Source organism: Miniopterus natalensis, chromosome 14, assembly GCF_054644295.1.
Source record: "Miniopterus natalensis isolate mMinNat1 chromosome 14, mMinNat1.hap1, whole genome shotgun sequence".
NCBI classification, from domain to species: domain Eukaryota; kingdom Metazoa; phylum Chordata; class Mammalia; order Chiroptera; family Miniopteridae; genus Miniopterus; species Miniopterus natalensis.
Genome location: NC_142094.1, coordinates 58949141 through 58970989, shown reverse-complemented (window position 1 = coordinate 58970989; position 21849 = coordinate 58949141). Strand labels below are relative to the sequence as shown.

At 58.2% G+C, this 21849-nt stretch overlaps 1 protein-coding gene across 10 annotated transcripts in view; it reads right to left on the bottom strand.

The window, feature by feature from the left end:
* Positions 1-20627, bottom strand: part of FGFR2 (fibroblast growth factor receptor 2) — an 87743-nt gene extending 67116 nt beyond the window's left edge. For 6 of the 10 annotated variants that reach the window (XM_087824069.1, XM_087824073.1, XM_087824075.1 and 3 more), the window contains exons 1-2: positions 20262-20625; positions 16249-16486 (exon numbers count right to left, since the gene is read on the bottom strand). In XM_087824069.1, the coding sequence (XP_087680195.1) occupies positions 16249-16405 (157 nt within the window). In that variant the 5' untranslated portion in view covers positions 16406-16486; positions 20262-20625. Of the gene's footprint in view, positions 1-16248; positions 16487-20261 lie in introns of all 10 variants that reach the window. The other 4 variants (XM_087824068.1, XM_087824072.1, XM_087824070.1 and 1 more) reach the window with 2 other exon arrangements.
* Between the last annotated feature and the right edge of the window lie 1222 nt (positions 20628-21849).

The following is a 21849-nucleotide window of genomic DNA, read 5'->3' as shown; positions in this document are numbered from 1 at the left end:
AAATTCTGTGCTGGGTGAGCTGGGACAAGCGGTTTTTCTTAACGTGATACAAGCCTGCACCAAAAGCACTACGTGAAACGCGCGAGACAGCCAAGAGGTGGTCTCCACGGTACTTAAACGGACCCAGAGCCGAAGCCACTGAGCTCTGCACGCCGGACACTCCACACAGCCCGTGCTAAAGGCTGGGCCCTCCCTGCCCGCCTCGGGGTGAGGCAGGAGGGACGTGGACCCACCCCTCCTCTGCCATCTGCCCACGTCACCACCAGCTCCTGGGGACAGCCCACCTTCCTGTTGAACGTGTCCTGTCTCCTGAGGAAACACCAAGATCCCAGAGGGGGGCTTGGGTCTCGTGGCTGTTTGTGGGTCCCTCCCTCCACGAGGGCCACCCCGGCATATTCGTGGAAGGCGGCCCGTGTTGATCACCATGGTTTTCCTGGCACACGGCCTGCTCCCTGTGCGTAATGAAGCTGCTTGCTGTCACTGTGCGGGGCTGTCACCGCGGTACGATCTCGGGGTGAAGAGTTGCTTACAAGACCCCGCGGCCTGAAGAGCGACCGTCTCGCCCTTTACAGAAGGTTTGCCGACCTCTGCATAGGATGGTCAGAGACGGCTTCTCCAAAGAGAAGGGCAGGTGATGTGGCAAAGATACTGCTGGGAACACGGTCGGAAGGGCCTCAGGCCGCGCCTCCCGAGGCTGTTGACTCCTGACGCAACTGAGCCCAGTGACTGATCGATGTAGTTTGAACTCTGGATCCTGAGCAGAAAGGGGAGAGGAAGAGACGATTGGGACAGAGGGCAGGGGGTGGGAGAGGGGGAGGAAACAGAACTCAGCTTGACCCCGAGTCTCAGGCCGTCTCCAGCATCCTAGTCACAGATTCACTCAAGGTCAGAACTGCCGGCCGAACACCACCCAGTCCAGCCCTATTGACATCCTGTCGGGGCAGAGCTCAGATGTCCTCTGGGTCCCCCGTTTCCAACAACTAACCGCGGAAACAGCACACACCATGTCAGAATGAACTTACGATAATCAGCCTGGGCCACAAAATAATATTTATTAGCACTACGTCAGGTGACCTGCAGGTCACCAAGGATGTCACGGGACCGGCTCTCCTCCGGGTCAGTCTGGCCATCAGGAGATTCCTGCGCAGGGGAGCCGCTGGGCACACACGGAGAGACAGGGCCCCCCGGCAGCCCACCCGCCCTGGCCTGGCCTCAGAGAAAAGCCGGGTCCCTGCGTCCTGGGGGCGGCGGAGGCTCTAAGACTGTGTGACAAATGAAGAGAAGCGCGACACTGGCAATCAGGATGCAGCAGAATCTCTCCCGACACAGGTGCAGTTGCGATTTCTCTGTTTTTAAAGAAAATCATTTCACAGGGGATCCTTGCCTTCACCTGAAACAGCTAAGCCTCCCAGTCTCGCCGAAACTAGTGCGCCTGAGATGCTGGACCCGTGTCCCCAAGAGGACACCAGGCCCTGTGGGCTGGAAGAGCAGGTTGGTACAGCGAGGCCTCGAGGACCCAAGGAGCCAACCAACGGGAGCCTGATCCTCTGACCTGCACCTCGTTAGGCCCCGACGGTCGGGGTGGCGGCCGGGGTCGCTGTCCCCGCGCCTGGCAGCCTCCCTAACAGGCAGGCGCCTCGCCCGACTCCACCAAGGTGAGCGGCCTGCTCTGTAAAACGACAATAGTTGGCTCAGAGCAAAGAACCCCCCGGGAGGTTTAAACAATATTACCATCTCCCGCCTTATTTTTCCTGGTGCTACCACATGCTTTTAAGCTTTCTGATTTGGGGGAGCAGGGAGAAACCCCCACGGAGCGCACCGTGGGCAGACAGCTCCCTCAGCCCTTCTCACCCAGGCACAGGGAGGGAAGGCTCCGGAAGCCACCCTGCTCCGCACCGAGTGCTCCTGCAGAGCCGCCACACGCGTGTTCCCAGCGTCTGTCCCGGTGTGCACTGACGTCTGAAAGGAGCGAGGGAGCTGGAACGAGCACACGGGCGTGTCCGACGCTCCCTGTCCCTGTGACCTCAAGCTGCTGGACGCACAGGCCGAGTTTACCTTCTGGGAGGCTCACGCCCGCTTCTCCTCGCTGCCGCCCCACAACCAACCGGGGGGCTCGGGCCTCCACGGGAACTCGGTCCCCAGAAGTTTCAACCACGTGACAAGTGCCAGCAGCACAGGGGTCAGCTTCTCTCCAATAAACTGTCGGCTCTGCTATTTCACAGCAGCAGGGAGACGGATACTTCCCCAACGGGTCAGAAACGGAAGGTGTGCGTCCCCCGCACAGACCAAGCCCTGCCCTGAGCTGGGGCCCCTCCCCTCCCCTCCCCTAAAAACTCCTCAGGCCCTTGTCTCTGGGAAGCTAATGGGGAACTGAGCGGAGGGGCCTCCACCAGGGAGGAGGAGCCTGAGGCAGGGCTACCTCGCTTTCCAAGTCCCCTGGCCGATCGGGGTAGGAGAGTCACGCCCTCACGTCTCCGTGTGATGTCACTAGCTCATGAATCTGCCTCTCGGTGACACACACGAGGAACAGATTCTCTGTGCATGAGCGGGGCCCTAATGGAGAACTCTCGTGAGATCCGGAAAGGCTGTGGCTTATGGGACCTCGTCGCACATACCCCGCCGGGCACCCAGCGCGGTCCTCTCCCCGCCGATGTCATCTCGAGACAGCCGGGGCCGGGGCGCTGAATGAGCTATTTCAGGTAACACTCTGGGTTGCCAAGCCCGCGATAGCAGCACTTCAGGCTGTCACTTTTTATAATGTTTGCCTATAAACTTCTGCCGTGTGGTTTTTGAAATGGCTCCCAAATGCAAACAGAGAACAGATGGGAGGCCCGCGTCCCGCCCGGTCCAATCGCGTCGTGGGGCGCGGACGACAGACTTAAACTGTTAGGGAAGAGAAGGCAGTTTGCGCCCCGGAACAGCTCCCTGCGTCGCATTTCACAAACCGAGCCTCTTCTGGGGTCTCCTCCAGACGGTGTCTCCCCAAAGGTCAAGATTCATCAGAGCTGAGAAACGGGAACCCCGGCTTCAAGCACACAGCGGGGTCACCCTGGAACGCATCCCCCAAAGCTTCTCCCCCTCAGAAAGTCAGGGTGCTCAGGCCCCCAACACACCCCTGCAGGAAGGGGAGAAGGGGGGGCAGGCGCCAGGCAGGGGAGTGTAAACGCAGCGGAGCCCGACCTGCTAGGGGCGTGGGCTGCGGGGAGAAGCCTGGCTAGGCTCCCACGGGACCTCGAACTGGGCGCCTGGGGCCAGAGCAGGAAGACGGCCTTGGGTTCCTGGGGCCTCCCTGACATTCTGGCACCTGGGACAAGAGAACCCCCATCGCTGCTGTGGGGCTGCCGCGTCCCCGCAGAGAAACAGAGGGACTGGCACCGCAGTGTCACAGGGCACGAGACCAGGCAGGTGACCGGAGGCTGGTCCTGTCTGTCCCCGTTCACCTGGTCATTACGGTGGCCTGGAGGGGCCACACCAGGCCCTGGGAAGAGCTTTCAACTGGCTGGCCCCCGATTTCCCGTTCATCAGAAGGGAATATGGAACCCTCATGTCCACGGCACCCCGGAAGCGTTTTTCACGAGCATGAGTGGGGGGAGTCTGGACAGACAGACACTCGTCAGTGTTTCACAGCATCGGGGCTTCAGAAGAGAGGACCCCCACTTTCCACTGGCACAGTTTCCATCTGGTTGGCATCAAAATTTACCAACAGAAAGAGATAAAAGTACTGAGGTCCCACAATCACATCAGAAATGACCGTCCCCGTGAGCCCTGGCCCGGGGCTCCGCAGACACATGGACAACGAAGACAGAGACGGAGCGGCTGCTCCAGCTCAGACGCCCCCGGAGCCTCCGCGTTACAGGAACAGACTCGCAGGAGAGCAAAACCGACACCAAACGGCGCCTTATAAGGAAGGCGGAGGTGCCACTCGTTCTTAAGGGGGGGCAACTACTCTGCACAGTTTAAAAGATGAGAGGTCTCCGCCTCAAGAAACACGGCCCGACGCAAAGACGGCGGACAGAAAGGAGTCACGGGCCCGGCCTGGGTGCTCAGGGGGCTGGAGTGTCGGCCGAAACGCCAACGCTCTGTCAGTCCCAGGACCTCAACATATACAGGCTGCTCCAAAAATGTACAACACGCTTTGGATAATTGTAAAGGCAGATTTCATTTTCAAAACTGAGCTATCAGCTGTTAAAGTGTGTATACATTTTTGGGGACACCCTGTTGTTTAGTGGTTCACCACCTGATGTCATTCTGTTCACATGTGTGTGCATGTAGGGGGTATGTGGGGGTGTGCGTGTGCATGTGGGGGTGCATGGGGGGTATGTGGGGGGGTGCATGTGTGTGGGGGTGCAGCACACACATGTACGAAGAACAGGAACATTTCACGGAGGTCTTCTCGTCCTCTGGGAGCCTCCTGACCTGCCTGTATCTGTGGATGTGCTGTATTCTGTTCGCACGTGTGTGCACATGTGTAGGGGATGCATGTGTGTGCATGTGCACACCACCCCTACGTCCGATCTCCTCCGTCCCCGCAGCTCCCCACCTCCACATCAATGCCACTCAAGTCCCTGCTTGCAGGTCATATTCCTACCTGCCAAGGGGCCACACCACCTGGACGTCCACAGAGCCTTATCGAAAACAAGCAAGTGACCTTCCACCTCTCCTCCTGTGGCCTCTTGCTGGAGTCGGCAGGTTTTAGTGACTCAAGCTCGCGGTCAAAGCCCCTCTCCTCCCTCTGGCCTCTCGTCCCACCAGGGCCCACATCCTCTCCCCTGTTAATTCTGCCTCGAAAGCAGCTCTCAAGACAGCAACGCCTCCACCATCTCTCCAAATGGCCTCTGCCAGCCCCTAGCCCACCACCCAGGTCCACGCCATGGGCCCACCATGGTCCACCAGACCTATCTCCTGAAAAGCAAACCTAACCTCCACTTTAAAAAAAGGGCACAGACCCCCCCACACACACCCCAACAGGGTAACACCGCGGAGCATCACCTGCACTAAGGCCTGTGCTGCTGGCCCCAGGCCCATCCCACCCTCTCCCCTTCTCAGCCTGGGTTCCTGTCCACACAGGCACTGTTCCGATACTCTGCCTGGCAAGCTCCTACTCAGCCTTCAAAGCCCAGCTCAAATATCATTTCCTCTGTGAAAATTCCTGATTCCCATTAAAACAGGCGGCACTGCTCCCATCTCCAAGACGCCTTGGTCTCTGTCTCTCCACCTGGTTCATGCACAACCAAACCTAGTCTTCCTCCCTCACCCACCCACCCACTCCACCTGAGGGCTTGCGAAGGGGGATCAGGGCAGCGCTCAGACCTTATTTTGCATACAGACCACCCGGACAGTTTGTTAAAACACAGCTTCCAAAGTTTCTGGGTCCAAAGGAATGGAGTGGGGTCAGGGATTCTGGACTTCCCACAGGTTCCCAGGTAACGCTGAAGGTGTTGGTCCAAGGGCCACACTGTGAGGTCAGCTCCATGTCCACCTGGACGGCCCTTCACACCACTGAACATCGGAGTCCTGGTTTATAGAGCAGGCTACAGGCTGGCCTACTGCCGGCCAAGGTCACCACAAGGACAAAGCCACAGGCTGCCTGGGAAGGCCTTTGTAAGCCCTCCAGTGGGGGCGCACCCGAGAGAAAGCATCCCTCGCCTCTGCAGGGGTCCCCTGCCTGCCTGCGCTCAGCCCGGCCAGGGCGGCCTGGCTCCCTGTTTGTGGGCTGTAGATTAATACTGATCAGCAGACTGTTTTTGTCCAACCACAGGGGAACCTCAATTTGCATTCCTCAGACTTTAAAACAGGGTTTTCTTTCAAATGAACAAATCTGTCACATCAAATACATGTAAGTTACTTAAGTGGAGATTTCTGGAACGTCCCCGAGCAGAACCAAACATCCAGGGATCCTGTGAGAGTCATCGTTATGGACACCTGCTTGACTACTTCAGTCAGGAAAGGGGCCCGTGGCTTGTTAAAATACCATCCACTGTTCATCCATCCAACACATCGGGGATACCTGATATTTGTATGGGGGGCAGGCATGACAACCCCCCCAGAATTCCCCTGGGAACAGGATCCCAGCAGGCTCAGGGTGACTTATCACAGCCCCACAGCATGCTGGGAATGACCCTGAGCACCAAGCCCCCGAGGGGAGGGGACCCAGGGGGCTCACAGCTCACAAGCTCCAGGACCTGGGCCGCACGAGTGGGGTGCTCGGCCCACGTTCCAGAGATTGTGCTGCAAACCAGCAGCCTGACCACATTCCAGAGGCAAGTTCTGGGGCCCGGAGCCTCTGCACACTCGGTGTCACCTGTGGCTCCCAGAAGCGGCCGAGCCGAGCTCGCCTCCCCGACGCTGACATAAATAGTCCATAAAAGATGCACACTCCGTGGATACATTTGCCCTACAAACCCCTAAAGGTCAGATCGACGTCCGAATCCCACTTGACATTTTCCCCAAGCCCATGGAACAGGCCCCTCTCCCGTAAGAACTTTCTGAATAAATGAGCAATTTTAAAGTAGCCCCAGGGACAAAAGGGGGGGGGGGACGCAAAAGGGGGCGGGGTTAAGAGTTCCTGCGGGAGGGCGGGGCTGCCTCCAGCTTTCCAGCTCGGGAACTTTGGGGCGCATTGTTCGGCAAGTTTACTTCAGGGCCTGGCCTTCTCTCAGCAGGACCCCAGCCCTCACTCGAGCCTGCAGATGTGCCCCGACGGGTGCCCCCAGCAGCATCCCGGCCATTTGCAAATGAAGGGACAGCAGCTGGGAGCTGAGAAACAGATGGGGCTCCTCATTTGAATGGGTTTGATCCGGCAGCTCAGGCCTCTGCGAGTTAGGGCCTGGCCGGCTGAGCTCGTGTTCGGGCAGAAGGCACAGATCGTGGCCCGAGGGCTCTTTAGCGAGCAGCTGGAGTGACCTCTCGGAGAGGTTTCCCCAAGTCGGGTAGAGGGGGCAGGTTCTCAGCTGGCTTTGCCCCCACGGACCCAGAGAGGCGGGTCTAAGCCGCAGGGATCGTTTTCCTCCCAGGGATTTGCAGAGAAAAGAAAAATTACCCCCGGGGGATCCTCAGCCAGAGGACCGAAACCACATTAATTCAGGAAATTCCAAATTAAGATAGGCGCCACCAGGGTTAACCTTTCTCCCCTGCCCTAAGCCACGTATTTGCATAGAGGTAAAAGCTTCAGGAAACAAACAAACTTTGAAGGGCCCCTAGCGCTCTTCAGAGCCCCTTTCAAACCCTCCCAGGAGCAGTTGCCCCACAAAGGCCCTGCAGGCGCCCAGGCAGCTTGGGTCGGCTTCCTGTGGCCATGGTGTGGCCAAGACCGTGCACCCCTCTCCCGGGAGAGGACAGTCCTCACGAGAGGCCTGAGAGGGGGGAGCTGAACCACTACCCAGCCCAGGTCCACCAGACTTCCCTGGCCACCCAGGCCTCGGACCACCTCCCTGCCTCCTCCCCGGCCTGGCGAGAAACTGCAGCCCCAGGAAAGACGGTCCAGGTCCAGGAGCAGGTGGAAATGACCCGTGCAAGTGCGGCTGCCCACGGCCACCTCCTCACCTGCCACACCTGGAAGGGTGGACGCCCCTCAGTAGCAACTAGTGACAGCGGACAGCAGAGCGGCCAGGCCCTGGACATTTCCCAGACTGGGCACGGAGCAACCCAGGCAGTGGGTCCGGCTGGTGCTGACGAGGGCCGATGCTGTGGGTTTGTAGAATCGGGGTGGGTGCCCACCTCCTCGAAGACCAGCCTCCTGGGAGCTCCCAGGAAAATCTCTAACGTGGCGCAGACCCCGGCCCAGCCTGCTTCTTCCGGCTCCTGTCACGCTCATCACTGCAGCGCCCGGGCCTCCTCGGGGTCCCCGAATCCCTGAGAGCACCCTCCCCTGGGACTGGAACTGGCCCCCGTTTTCTCAGTCATGTGACAAACGCCTGTGTCCCCCACTCGACAGGACTGAGATTGGTTTTTGCCTCCCGTTGTATCCCCACAGAACCTGGCGCATAGGAGGGTCTCAAAAGCCTTATCTAGGGGAACAAGCTCAAAGAGGCCGCAGCAGTGACCCTGCGATCTGAACAGCTACACCGGCCAAACTCGGAGCCATCACTGCGCCTGGGCTGCAAGGCGAGCCGGAAAGCTGCCAGTCTCCCTCCAGGCAAACGTCCTACAGCTTCTCCCCGCACGGCCCCCTGCTGGGCACCGGTGACCCCGAGACCTCCGGATTCGCTGGGCCAGTGACCCAGTGCCAAGTTCCCGGACTGAACCGGCCTTGTGCCCCTCTGCCACTAGCTGGAACCACTCGGTTTACCTCTTTTAAAAAGCAAAGTCTGTTTGTGTTAAAAATGGGCTCTTCTCCCCTGGGGACACCCTTCCAGGCCAAGCCCGGAGGAAATGTGGGTGCTGCTGCTTCCACTCTTCTTGTTTTCTTGCCTAGACCCTGACACTAGGAAGGCCAGGTGCACAGTGGTCGTCTCCATGGCTACCGGCTGGGGGAGCCCAGGCACACAGGTCTCCGCAGGGGTCTGGACCTCACTGCAAATCGGACAAGCCGAGGAAAAAAGTTCGATGTGGTATCACGGTGACAACCAAGAAGGGTGACACCGGTAGGACCAGGGCAACCGCCGGAAGCACTGGGACCAGGAAAACCTGAGCACGGCTGCTCCTGCGCCACCGAGGTGACGGGTGACCCACCGGCCAGCGGCCAGTCCTGACTCCTGCCTGTGGCCCAGCCTGGGTCACCCGCCAGGGCTCAGAGCAGCCTCCCTCCGTCTGAGCAGCAGAGGGCCCAGCGGCGCACCATCCGCTTCACGCCACTGGGAGCCGTTCTAGGAGAATCGCGGGGTGGTGATTGTTGGAGCGTTTTTATTGCCTGGATTTTTCTTCAAATAGCTTCAGAGGAGCAGTGTGGATGTTTGGGGGGTAGGGGGGGATGACAGATTTCGGAAAGGAGGGGGCCACAGAAAACCCTCCTGCTCAGGAAAGGGGAGGGGTCAACTGGGAAATTCTGTTGCACCAATAAACCCACCCAAAGGCCTGGGCCACACTCACTAACTGTGGGGTCTTGAAGGAATCCTTTCATCCCCAAGAGTCTCAGTTATCTCATCCATAAAGTGGGACTAGAACAACCCGGGGTAAGCCGGGTTATTGAAATTAGAGATATGTCAAAGTAACCAGCAGAGTGTCTGACACACGCACACTTAGTAACTGCTAACGAGAGTGACTGTTCCCATCGCCCCTCCTCCCAGGGAATGAGCCGAAGAACTATCCGCCCTGGCCAGGCAGAGCGGTTGGTGGAGCATCCGCCCAACACCCAGGTCAGGGCACCGACAGGAGTCAACCAGTGAATGCGACTACGTGGAACAACAAACCGATGTTTCTCTGTGTCCGTGTGTGTGTGTGTCTCTCTCAAATCAATAAATTTTTTAAACTTTTTTAAAGAAACTATCTAAAAAAAAAAAGAACATGGCCCCATCCATACTGACCATGCCACTTGCATCCCTGCTCCCCCAGTCTGTCCATCGAGTAACCCCCCCAGGGGTAAAGCACCCAAATGATCACCCAGCCCATCCCCCCTCGAGTACTGTGGGTCCCGGATCAATTCCCTGAGCCCCCTTCCACGCAGACTGGAGGCCAGCTCTCTGTGCACCGAGGAGCGGCCAGAGGCTGACCGGGGAAGTCACTCCAGGCAAACGCAGCAGAGATGACCAGGACGCGCTGTGGGGCACCCCTTCACTGGCCAGGACCAAAGCAGAGCATGCTGCACCCTGGCTCCATAACCCTAGCTTCCACCAACCTCATAACCTTCTCTGCACAAGTCTCCCCAGGGCCTAGTGACAATCCGCTGGAGCCTGGAACAAGAAAACTCTTTCCTTACCCAAACATATTGCTCAAGCAGTTTGTGTCCCTCTGTTACTAACGACTTTCTCCAACAGGGAAAACAATTCAACCCTGAGCTACCTGGACTGCGAGCAGCGAGGCGGCAAGTCTAGACTTGCGCAAGGTGATGAGGGCTGGAGAATCTAGGGCCAGAGCTCCTTTCTATTTTAATGAATGCAAATGCAGATTTATCAGTGCCGACTGCAGGGTAAACAGCCTTGAAAGGCTGGTTTTAACTCCTGTATCAGGTTTTTTCCTTGACTGGGAAGTGGGCAGGGGTAGAGCGGAAATTATAATTTACTGAGCATCCATTTGCATTTAATCTTCATAGTCCCTCTTCAAGATAGATATTATCCAGCCCCATTTTCGATAAAGAAAAGGAGGCTCAGAGAGGTTATCTAACTTGTCCAAGGTCACACAGCACCAGCAGATAGTGGAGAGACTCAAACCGGACTCACCTGGCTCCGGATGTCAAGTTCCTTCGGTGAATTCACGTCCCAGAAAGAACATCACATGACATTCAAAATGACTGTGTTCGTATATTCCTACGTTCATATATATATATATGCACATAAAATATCAGATGCGGAATTTAGAGTAACTTTACAAGGGACTCTTGGTCTTTGAAAGAGTTGAGTAATTTCAAATTTGAAGCACTTGTAACAGTCAGGACACATGTTCAGGTGTCGTACCCATCACAGCGGTAAAGCATCCATGTCCTAATTCCCGAACCTGCCGGGATTTTCCCGTAAGCTACCGTATGACCTCCTCCCAAAACACGTTCACCTGAAAGTCTATACATTTCTGCGCCCTGTTTGGATGTGACTCGGGATTTACACTCTTTAGCAGGACGCGGGGCTGGAGAGATGCGCCATGTGGCTGCCTGACTCAGGAGAGTCGGAAAGAATCTGAAATCCTTACGACTCGATGGGCAGGAGGCGCCAGGACGGGCGTGGTCACCGGGAGCCTTCCCAAGCGGAGTGAAGGGCAGTGGCTCCCACCCGCGTGAAAGCCCACCACGGCGCACGCTCCGAACCCAAGTCACTGGAAGCCTAAAGCGGCCGTGTGCCCGCCAGGCGCCCAGCCTTCCGCGTGCATATGCAGAGGGTAAAGCATGCGGTTACGTAAACGGAGGCCAGTGAGAGCCTGCAAGCACCACACCCACTGGGGCCGCTGCCATTTTGGGTTTTCTATCAGGCCCCGAAAAGGCCCAGCAATGGGTCAGAGCAAGGGGACAAAAATAATAACAACTTTGGGGAAAGTGGCGTCTGTTCATTTCAGGAGGCACCTCCGGGACATGCTGGCCCCTCTCTAGGAGTGCCCAGCACCTCGCCCAGCCTGGCCCCTTTAAGGAACTCGGCCTCAGGCTCCCCTCCTCACCTCCTCCTCCGACTCCCTAATCCAACGGGGCCGGAGCGACGCCTGGCTGGGCCACCCCAGGCTCACCAGGAGGAAGTGGCCAGTGTGTGGAGACCCTAAGGCTGCCAGAAGGTAAACGTCTTCCCCGAAACGGAACACAAGGTACACAGAGCTTTAGAAACTCAAGTTCACGAGCCCTATTCAGGTCTAAGCTGAACCCGTAGGGCTCTGTCCTTCTTGGACATAACAATCAGAAGCCCACGTCTTCAGCTAAGGCCAAACCTGCAGCCCAGGCCTCAGGCTCGAGAGGTTCAGCTCTACAGGGCCTTCAGCACCATCGCCATCAGTTAAAAGCAGCTGCACTAAGGTGGCGAGACAGGCAGGAGGTGGGTAGGGGTGTGGCCCGCTTAGCAACATTTCAGTGCCAGGAGAGCCATCTGTAAATCTCACCTGGATACAGCAGAGGGATACAAAAAAAAACAAAAACAGGCAAAACCCAAGGCTAAAGTCATCCCTGGAGGGGAGCACAGTAACAGTACAGACCACGGGCATTTCCCACAGGCCCATAAATCCACTGGATTAGAGCCCTCCGTGGAATGGTCTAAACAACTTTCAAAAAATTAATTCTGAACTGCCCCCCAAGACAAGTGACCTCGCGAAGGACCCCACCAGCACCGTGGGAAGCAGCACCCCAGCAGCGTTTCCTACTCAGTCCCACACACTGGCCCCCCCAAAGCCAAGTCCCCACATTTTGGGTTAAAGTCTCACAGCTCGGTCGGAAATGCGCAACTGAGCCCACACCCTTGCGAAAGACAGTGGTGGCCCTGTAACAAGGACCCCGGAAAAGCGAACGTCGGAGGCAGGCTGGAGGTCTCCGAGACACGTTTTACTGAGAATGTGAACCTTAAACAAAACTTTTCCTGTTCCAACGCCGCCTCAGTTATTTCATAACCCTGTAATTATTCATTAAGTCTAATACTGGAAACATCTCAGACTGGATGGCTCTGTGATCTGAATTCTCAGCCTTAACTGGATGGGAAAAACCTGGGAGTCTTCCGTTGTGACCTGGGGGGGCTGGTTGCAAAGTAGGTACTCACTCGACGTTTTATCTGGTTAAAAATAAACAGGCAAAACACACACCAAATTGGGGTCAGAGGGAGCCAGTATAGAAAGTATACAAATACCGGTTCTCTGGGCGTGCCAAATTTTTGCTCTAGAAGTAATATTAAACACAGCTCTTTGTCTGCGAGTTGTGAAATACTTTACATACTAATAAAGAATGTGGGCCTCATTGTGTGTTTAACTGCACAAGCCTGCATTTGGCTTAATTGACCAAGAATAAGTCCTTGTTTCTAAGCTAACTATCGGGTTACAGTCAACTCTTAAATATTAACACTCGTGCTGAGGCACAGAGACGCAGATAATACAAAACAGAAGATTATTTTAACTCATCCACTCTTGGTATGCGGATATATTCTTTTTTCTTTCCTTTTAACTTGCAATTAAATGCGTCTGGCTGATACTACGGCATCTGCGATACTCTCAGGAAGGCTGTCAACCACACTGGAAGAATCTGACTTCAGGGGACTCCGCGTGGGCCCCTCACCCAGCCTCTCTGCTGCTGAGCTTTTACCAGCTCCCCTTGGTCCAGGACAGCATCGCCTCAGAAGGTTGCCCAAAAAGTGGTTTAAAAAAAAAAAAAAAACACCAAAAAACATGCAAACTACTTTCCTCCCAGGTTGCTGCTTTTCAGAATCACACTTTGCGGAGGGTGGGAAAGTAATTAAGGGTTTGGGGTTGGAAAAGCCCTTTTATTTTAGCTCCTACTGGGCTGGTGTAAACAAAGATGCCATTAATGTCAACAGCGACTTAATTAACCGGAGTAGGTGACAAAGTCAGGGAGAACTTGAAAGTAAGAGTCGCCTCCTCCCCGGGGTCATCAAGCTTGGCTGTACTTTAAATAATTAGAATATTAATCCACCAAACAGTGCTTGGCATTGAGGACCACCATCCTCTGTTGCCTCTATAACTGAGTTTATACCCAACAGCTGGTCCCCAACGGTGAACAACCAATTGACAAGACCCACTTTTAATCCGGAATATTAACAATTAAAATCTCCTAGAGACTCTTTTCTTCTTTAGTTGAGTAGGCCCAACCCTGCTGTTACCACTTCAGAGAGTGTCCAGAGACAGACGGCACGATATGATGTTATGACCGATGGCACGATATGATGATAGATGACATCATGTGATACGATGGTGATAGATGACGTGAGATGATATTGTACGAAGGAAGCCGAGACAACTAGAGCGGGATCCCCTAGGGTTAGGGCTCAGGCTCCATCCTGGAACGTAGTCACATTTGTCTGTGGACACAGCTTCCTATGGTCCAGCCCAACAGAATTATCTACACTGAGCTTCCAAATTAGCAAACCACGGTGTCTTCCAAGATAAGGCCTTGAGCAATAGGAGGTCAAGGTTGAACTTATTGTTAACCACAGCCAGTTACAGTACCGAGGAGGACAGACAGGCACCGATGGACATGCACAAGGACGGAGTCAGTGTGTCCCCCCACCCCCTGGCCCCCCAGCACGACCACGGCCTAAAGTGGAGCTGCCTTAGGCAGTCTGCTTCCAGTTGTCAAAAGCTCTTCTCTCATCCATAGTTACATTTCCTTCCTAATAACCTCTGACACCAAAGCAAAACTCCTGCAATGGAAGGAACTCCTTGTAGGGCTCCGATCGGCTGCCAATATTGGGCTAAAAGACAGGCCAAGCGCAGACCCTGCAGGAAGCAAACACAGCGGCCTGGAAACAGGGAGAGGGCCGCCTCCATCAGGCGGCAACTCTGTTCTCAAAGACCCCAGATACATTGTATCCAACACTGTTGCAAGTGATAGGGCTGGTCCAGGGGCAGGGAAGGGATGCCTGTGCCAGGCTCACGGGGAAAAACAATGATAACATGGCCTGGGTGCTTATTAGATGCCAGGCCCTGTGCTAAGTGCACGCTACGCTCTAGCAGCCTTTTGAGGTAGGTAATCAGAAGGCTTCTGAGGATATTAATGCTCATCTAACATTAATGAACGGACCCTAAAGGTCATCGGATCAAGCCCTCAGATGCAGGAAGATAAACTGAGATCCAGGAGTGTGTTCGCTTTTCCAAAGCCGCTTCTGGGGTTTTACACCTTCCACTAATCTTTTTTTTAACCTCTCACAACCCTGGACGCAAACTTCAAAGAAGCTACGAACCCAGAAAAACGCACAGAAGAACATTTGCAAAATATGACCTACAGTTTTAGGGAATTCATGGACCTTCCCCCAACCCCCAATGCACCCACAGATCCCAGGTGGGAAAGACCTGCTTTCACCAATACAATGTTGGATACAAGTTTATACACAAAGAACCACGGGGGGACTCCACCCCCGCCCCATGTGTCTCCCTCTCTGCCTCACTTCCTCCTTCCTGCGTGTACACACACCCTTGAAACTTTCTTCCATAATTAAACACGATAAAAGGAGTCCTCCAGGACCATTTTGCATTTTATGTTGAAATAAACTCCCAATAATGCTGCCCTGAAAGCCTAAATGAAAAATGACAGTTTTTCCCTAACCTGGGCCGTGGCTGGGCTCCCACTGTCGGAAGTCCCAGCTCAGCGGCCTCCGTGTGCACCGAGCCGCGGACTCAGGGGAAAGCCAGCAATTAGGGAAACATCCAGTTTAATTATTAGCAAAATTAAAGAAGTGCAGGCATGACTTGTAGAAACCAGGAGCCTTTCAAGCCCTTTAAACATGCATCAGCATGGCCCCGGTGGCTCAGTTGGTTAGAATGTCATCCTGAGGTTGTGGGTTCGACTCCTGGTCAGGGCACTTACAAGAAGCAACCAGTGAATGCATGAATAAGTGAAACAGCAAATTGACGTTTCTCTCTCTCTCTCCCCCTTCCTTCCTGACCACCTCCATGTTAGAAAAAGATCTGCCCTAAACATCCGTGGCCCACCGGTGCACAGGGTCTCACCGGGCCCCAACTCAGCATTCCCACCTCTGACGGGAGCTCCGCCCTCCTCCATGGACCGGCTGTCCTGTCCTCTCCCGGCCTACCTCTCAGGCGGCTTTTCCCAAACACTGTGCTGACCCCAGGCCACTCAGGACAGAGCGGCCCCCAGAACTAGGAGCAGGCACCAGGTGGGCTCCCGGCAAACAGGTTCATTAAGTGGCGATGAGTGCTGAGACCTGCCGTTTTATTCTCGGATTACCACTCGGAAAATAACTCAGCGACCAATATTCCCTGCTGATGACAGATTTCCACGCCGCACCAAGCAGAGGCGTGGCTACCGTGGCCACGGAGGGACCTGGGGAGAGGGGCCAACCTGCCCAGCTGAACAACTCCGCCCGGTGTGCGCTCACAACCGGCCTTTGAAATTAAATTTCCAACGCTGATTCAGCCAAGGCAGGCCCTGGTAGGAGTTCTCACAGGTGGGGGCGGTGCCCAGGGACATTTGCTTTCAAATCTACCTAAAACAGAACCTGCAGCTTAAATATCACGGATGGCCACGGCATAAAAAGGAAATCGAACATGTCCAGCGTCTCTGGGCTGAACTTCGGAAGCCTATTTCTGTCCTCAGACAATGAAAATGAAAAAGTCAGCATTTCAGATGTGGGCAATTTCCCTTAGTGGCTCCTTTTGCCGGGAAACAGAGATTGTGGACATTGCAAGCGAGGCCCTCCCTCCGGCGGGGGCTCCGGGAGCTCCAGGCAGCTCGCGCCGCGCGCCTCCCCGGCTCCGGGCCTGGACGGGGGTGAACCGCGGGCCACGCGCGCCAGAAACACCGAACCACACGCTCCGCCTGGAGCCCGGCAGCCAGGGACCTGCCCTCCGAGGCCCGGGCGCGCGGGGAGAGCGCGCAGGAGACCGTCCCGGCGCGAGGGCAGCTGGTTCTAACGCGGCCTCGGCCTAAGGGCCACTTCCCCAGACACACCCCCCAAACCCAAACCCAAGCCCCCCTGGGAACCCTGAAGGAGAAACGAGGTAGCTTACCTTCCGGCTCTAGGGTGGTGTCCTGCACCAGGCTGGCCGGCCGGGCCCGGGACAGGGTTGCCATGGCGACCACGGCCAGGCAGAGGAAGCGGCCCCAGCCGGCCATGGTCCCGCCGCGCGGGGCTCTTCCATACGCCCCCGTGGACGTCAATCCCATCTGCACGCTCCCCCGGCGCGCATGGGCCGCAGCCACGCCTCAGCCTGCGGGGGCTCGGCAGCCGGGGCTCCGCCGCCGCCTCTGGAGGGGAGAGAGTCGGGGGTCAGTGCGGGCCCCCCAAGGCCCGCTCACCACCCCGAGCGCGCTCGCACCGCAGCCGGCTTCTCCGACGGTTCCCAAACAGCCTTTTTCCAGGGTCTGCAAATGCCAACCCTCCGGGCCTCGGCGTCCCCGGGGTCTCCGCGGGGCAGGCCCGGGAAGCGCGCGTGGGCAACGCATCCTCTCAGGGCGCAGAGCAGAGCGCGGCTGGGGGCAGCTCTGGGGGCCGCTTCTGCAGGCCCAGCCTGCGCCCTCGCCGCCCCGGGGAAGCGGGAGCCAGGTGACCTCCGCTTCAAGGGCAACCAGGAACGCCAGCGGGCAGGGCCCAGGTTGGCAGAACAAGCCTCCCGCACTTCTCCTAGGCCACGTGGGGCTGGAGCGCGGAGCCCCGGAGGCCCCCGGGGCGCAGACTTCTTTCTGCCTGGGGGGCCAGGCCGGCTGCTGAGGACAGACAGGATCCCAGGAAAGCGACCAGAAATTCCCGCCGGCTCACACTTGTCAAGGTTCATTTTCAAACGCAGGAGGACGCAGCCTGTCACCGTCAGCCACCGAGGGAGCGTGAACCGACTGCCGGCACTCAGAGCAGCTGACCTGGAAAGAGGCTCGAGCCCGAGGCCCCTGCCCCGAGGCCCCTTCCACGGCCGCCGGCCCGCAGCGCCTTCCCTCTGCGCCGCGGGGGAAACGCGGGCCTGTGGCGCTGGGACGGACACGGGGAGCTTGCGGGTGGGGCACGTGTGCGAACCATGGTCACGCGTGACTGGGCCCACAACTTCCAGCATGCGCAGCTACTGGCCACAGTTCCAGAGCAGAAATTTTACAAGGGGGCGCTGGGCGTGCTCCCGGGCCCACCATTCCGTCCCAAGGCAACGGGAATTTTCCAGGCTTAAAATACTCAAAGGCCTTTACACTGGCTCAGTCTCCTCGGTTCCTAAGCGTAGAGCCCAACGCGCAGACTTTTGCAAATCTGATTAAAACAATCGGGTTCTGTGAACACGATGAATGAACCCCATTTTATAAGACCTGGGGGAGAGGGGGTGCGAGACCTTTAATATAAAAATCTCTTAAGCCCCACGCGTTCTGCGCGCCAACTTGATGTTTCAAATTAGGACAGAGGGTTTCGACACCACCTGGGCCTCCCCAAAGCTGCAGCAAAGAAACTGCTCCTTTTAGCCGTGACTAAAGGTTAAAGTTTTAGGGGAAGGAAAAGAGGGTGCTGCACCCTTCCCAGGAGCAAAAAAAAAAAAAAAAAAAAAATCCCTGCTTCAAGGAGAGCCCCCGTGACATGGTGAGATCCACAGCAAAAGCCAGCGTGCTCCTGCGTGTGCATGCGTGTGCGTGCGTGTGTGTGTGTACACACACCCTGTGCTCTCAGATAGCTCGGAGGATTTCCCCCAACTTTTCTTTCCTCGTAAAGTCAAAAGCCTCCAAAGATAACTAACCCGGTATCTACATACGGGGGAGGTAAGTACACAAACATTCTCACTGATTTACTCAGCATTTCCAGAATGCATGGGAATTTTCCGCCTCTGGCAACTTCACCGGCAGTCTTAAAGCCCGGCATATTCCAACCCAGGCTCCCTCCCCAGCCACCCTCACCCACCAGTCCCGGCCCAGAGGAGCCTCTGCTCCGGGCAGAGGAAGGTGGACAGTGGCCTCGGCTCAGTCTCAAGCCATCCATTCATCCCGTCAGGCTGCACCAGAAACCTGAATTACAGCCATTTCCAGGTCCAGCCCCCTCCCGAAATCTCTGGACGGCGGAGGCCTACGGTGGCAGGTCCGCACGGCCCTCACCAGAGTGGACGCCCTATGGGGGGACCTCCTAGGCGGGATAATTAGGTCCCGAGGTTCCGTGTTGGGAACACAGGCCCAGCATGCCACTGGCAGCCACGATCCCGGCTTCCTGCCTTCAATACCCTAATCCTTCCTGGAGTCGGGGCCTCAGTGAAAGCCCCGGCGTGTTTATTTTTCCCCCTGAAAGGGAACTCTCTTCTCGGCCTGGCCGTGGGAGGAGTTGTCACCCTGCGTGATGGATGGCTCTTCGTGACCACCGGCTCCCTGGTCCGTTTTCACCTCGGCACAAGCCTGCCCCCAACGACAGGCAAAGTGACCATCCTGAGAGCCTGGCTGGGGAGAGGTGCCCATGCAGGGTCTGTGCGGGGCTCCTCGATGTACCAGAACATCCCCAAACTCCCCTGCGCCCCAAGGCAAGCCAACGCAGTGCCCGCATTCCTTAGCCTGTGCCACCCCTAACAGTTATCTGTCTGTCTACCCCTGGCTTGCCCCCGCTGAGCTTAGTTCTTCGTAAATTTTTAAGTCAACAGTGCCATGTGAGGGGGTGGAGGGTGCCCAGGTCCCCCCAGGGGGGCTGATGTACCTCCAGGCTCAAAGCCTCCCTGGCACCCCCCTTCTCCCCGAGGCTGAGTAGGAGAGGGAGCTATCAAGGGGTCAAATGGGGGGGGCAGCAGGCGGATTCCTCAGCATACTGAAATCTCAAAAAATACAAAATACAGGCTGAACCTGGACCACAGTCCCCTCTCTGCTACGGCTGGAAGCGGAGGCGAACTTGCAGCAGCTCCGGGGGAACCGTCAGCACCACCGACCCGGTTTCACTGTAGCATTTCTCTCATTTGTTTGCCTGGAATATCCAGTGGGTCCCCCCTTCTCCCGCGTAAAGAGCTCAGAGAAATCTGCATTTTAATTGACATTCCAGGGAAAGGGAGAGGGGCGCCTGATTGCTTTTCTATTCAAACTAAACGGGCTTTTCAGATGAAAATGAGTCGAGGCCAGAGGAAGATTTACAGGGATTTGGGACCGAGGGGACAATGGGGTTTTAGATGTTGATAGCGTTTCACACCAAACACATAATGGGTGCCCGAGTGTGAAAGCAGGTTTGCCTTTAAGAGCAGGTTTATTGAACCGGCGGAGGAGGGAAAGGCCCGGGGAGAGTTTGCCAGGGAGCGGGCGGCGCGGGGCGCGGCGGGGCCTCGGGGGCGCCGGGCCGACCCCTGCGCCCGGCCCCCCGGTTCGCGGCGCCGCGCGGGGCCCCCGGCGGATTCCAAGCGCAGCCCGGCGCTGGGAGAAGCAGAGCGCAAGTTGGAACTCGCCTGCGCTTTCGACATCTCCGGGCGGCCGCGGCTGCGAACTCGAAAAAGTGGGTCCAGCTCGCCCCCTAGCCCCAGGCGCGCGGCGTGCGAGGGCGCCCGGCACTGACACCGCAGAACCCAAGCGGCCCCCTCCCCAAAGGTGCCACCCCGAGCACCGCCGAGCCTACGGCGACGGCGCCCGCCCCACGCCGGGGGTGCCCTGCCGGGGAAGGGTCCCCCGCCGGGGCCGGGATGGGGCAGGGCAGGCGATCCCCGGGCCCTGGGGTGAGGGACCCCTAAGATGCCCTTCCGAGCCTCCGACCTGCGGGGCTGTGCCACCAGCGAGGCGGCCCCGCTGCTCGCCCGCCGGCTCTGGGGTCGGGGAGCGCGCGGGACTGAGCCCGCGGGAGTGTGACAGGGCTGGGGCGGCGGGGCAGGGGCAGGGGCCGATGTCAGCGTCTGGACGGGGCCCCCGGTGGGGGACGCGCTTCCCAAACCGCAGCGGTCAGCAGGCACCCAGCTCCGCCGACACCCAGGCAGCCAGCGAGGGAGGGACCGGGGCAGCCTCCGGCGCCAGCCCCGCTCCCGCGGCCGGGAGACCGCACCGGCCTCCCGGCTCCCCGCGCCCGCTCTCCCCGCTGACCAGCTCCCCGGGCGCCCGGCGCGGCGAGTACCTGGAATGGCAACGCTCCCCGGCGATGGGTCCTGTCCCCGCGCCCGGCGTGGGTCGGGATGGAGCCCGCGACGAGCTCCGGGAGGACTCCCAAAAGGAAAGAGCGGTTCTGGGGTCCCCGCCGGCGCCGGGGCTCCGAGGCCTCACGCGCGCCCCAGGCAGCGGAGGAGCGCGGGCATGACGCCCGCGGGCTGCCCGCGGACTCGGGGAGCGCGGGGAAGAAAGGGCTCGGGCTCGGCGTCTCCTCCCCCAAACTTCGCTCGCAACTTGCTGCGGCTCGGAGCGCGCGGCGGATCCGCGGCCTCGGGGCGCCCGGGCCCCGCCAGCCCGGAGAGCAGTCGCCGCGCCCGGGGAGCTACGCCGCGCGCAGACCTCGCGGCGCCCCGGCTTTGTGGCGGCCGCGCTCCCGGACCGCCCGCTCCGCGCCCGCCGCCCGGCTCCGCGCCCGCCGCCCCGCCCGCGGGTCACGCCCCCGCTGAAACCCGAGCCGTTTCCTGGACGGCGGCGCCCGCTCGGCCAATCAGCGCCGCGCCCCGCAGCCGGCTCCGCGCCGCCCCGGAGCCCGCGAGCTGCGGGAGCGGGACGCGGGCGGGGAAGGCGCGGGCCCGGGCGGCGCGGGGCGGTGCAGTGCGGGGTGGGCGGCGCGGGGAAGGCGAGGGTCGGGGCGGCGCGGGGCAGGGAAGGGGCGGCGCGGGGCGGGTGGTGCGGGGCGGTGGCCCGTCCATTCCTCGGGGCTCTGACTGGCCGGCCGTTCGCCCGGCGTTTGCGTCCCGCGGTTTTACTTCAAGTCGGAAAACCAGCGACAGGACGCCCGCCGCATCCCTCGGGGGACGCGGGAAGGACCCCTCTCGGCCCCGGGGGAGGCTTTTGTGCCGCCGCAGCTTCGGGGGGCGGGGGGTGCTGCTGAGAATGCCTGCGGGACGCGGCGCTGTCCTGCCCTTGGGAACGCGAGGAAGCGGGTCCTGCGGAGCGCTGCGGGAGGTGCAGCAGCGGGCGCGGGAGAGCGCGGATCTGCCCAGGGCCCCGCGGCCGACCCCTTGGAAAGGGCCAGAAATGCAAATACATGTTTAGTCCCATGTATTTGGATCAATAAAAAGAAATTATATCCTAAATTAGACTCAGTTCTGCTAAAAAAAAAAAAAGAACAAAAAAAAAACACCACCCGATTGACCTTGAGCAAGTCAGTTCCCTCGGAATCTTAGATTCAACTGAAGAACAAGTTGCAACTTGTTAAGTTTCATATTTTCCACTTACCTTTTTCACTTGGCTGGATAATTTTTTTTCCCCCAGATATTTTTTATTGATTTTGAGATAGGGGAGGGGGAGGGGAGGGAGAGAAACCTCGATGCGACCGTGGAGCGTCGCCGGCCGCCTCCCGCGCGCCCCCTGCTGGGGCGGAGCCGCAGCCCGCGCGCCCTGAGCCCGAGCCCGGCCGGAGGAGCTCCCGCAGCTCAGGCCCGCGGGCCGCGGCGATCGTTTATTTTTAACACGCTTCCTCTCCCTCACCCAGCACCTGCGCACTCCTGCTGAAGCTCAAGACCCTACAGATTAAAACCTTCAATCATTTTTCCTCCGAAAAGCTCGCTAGG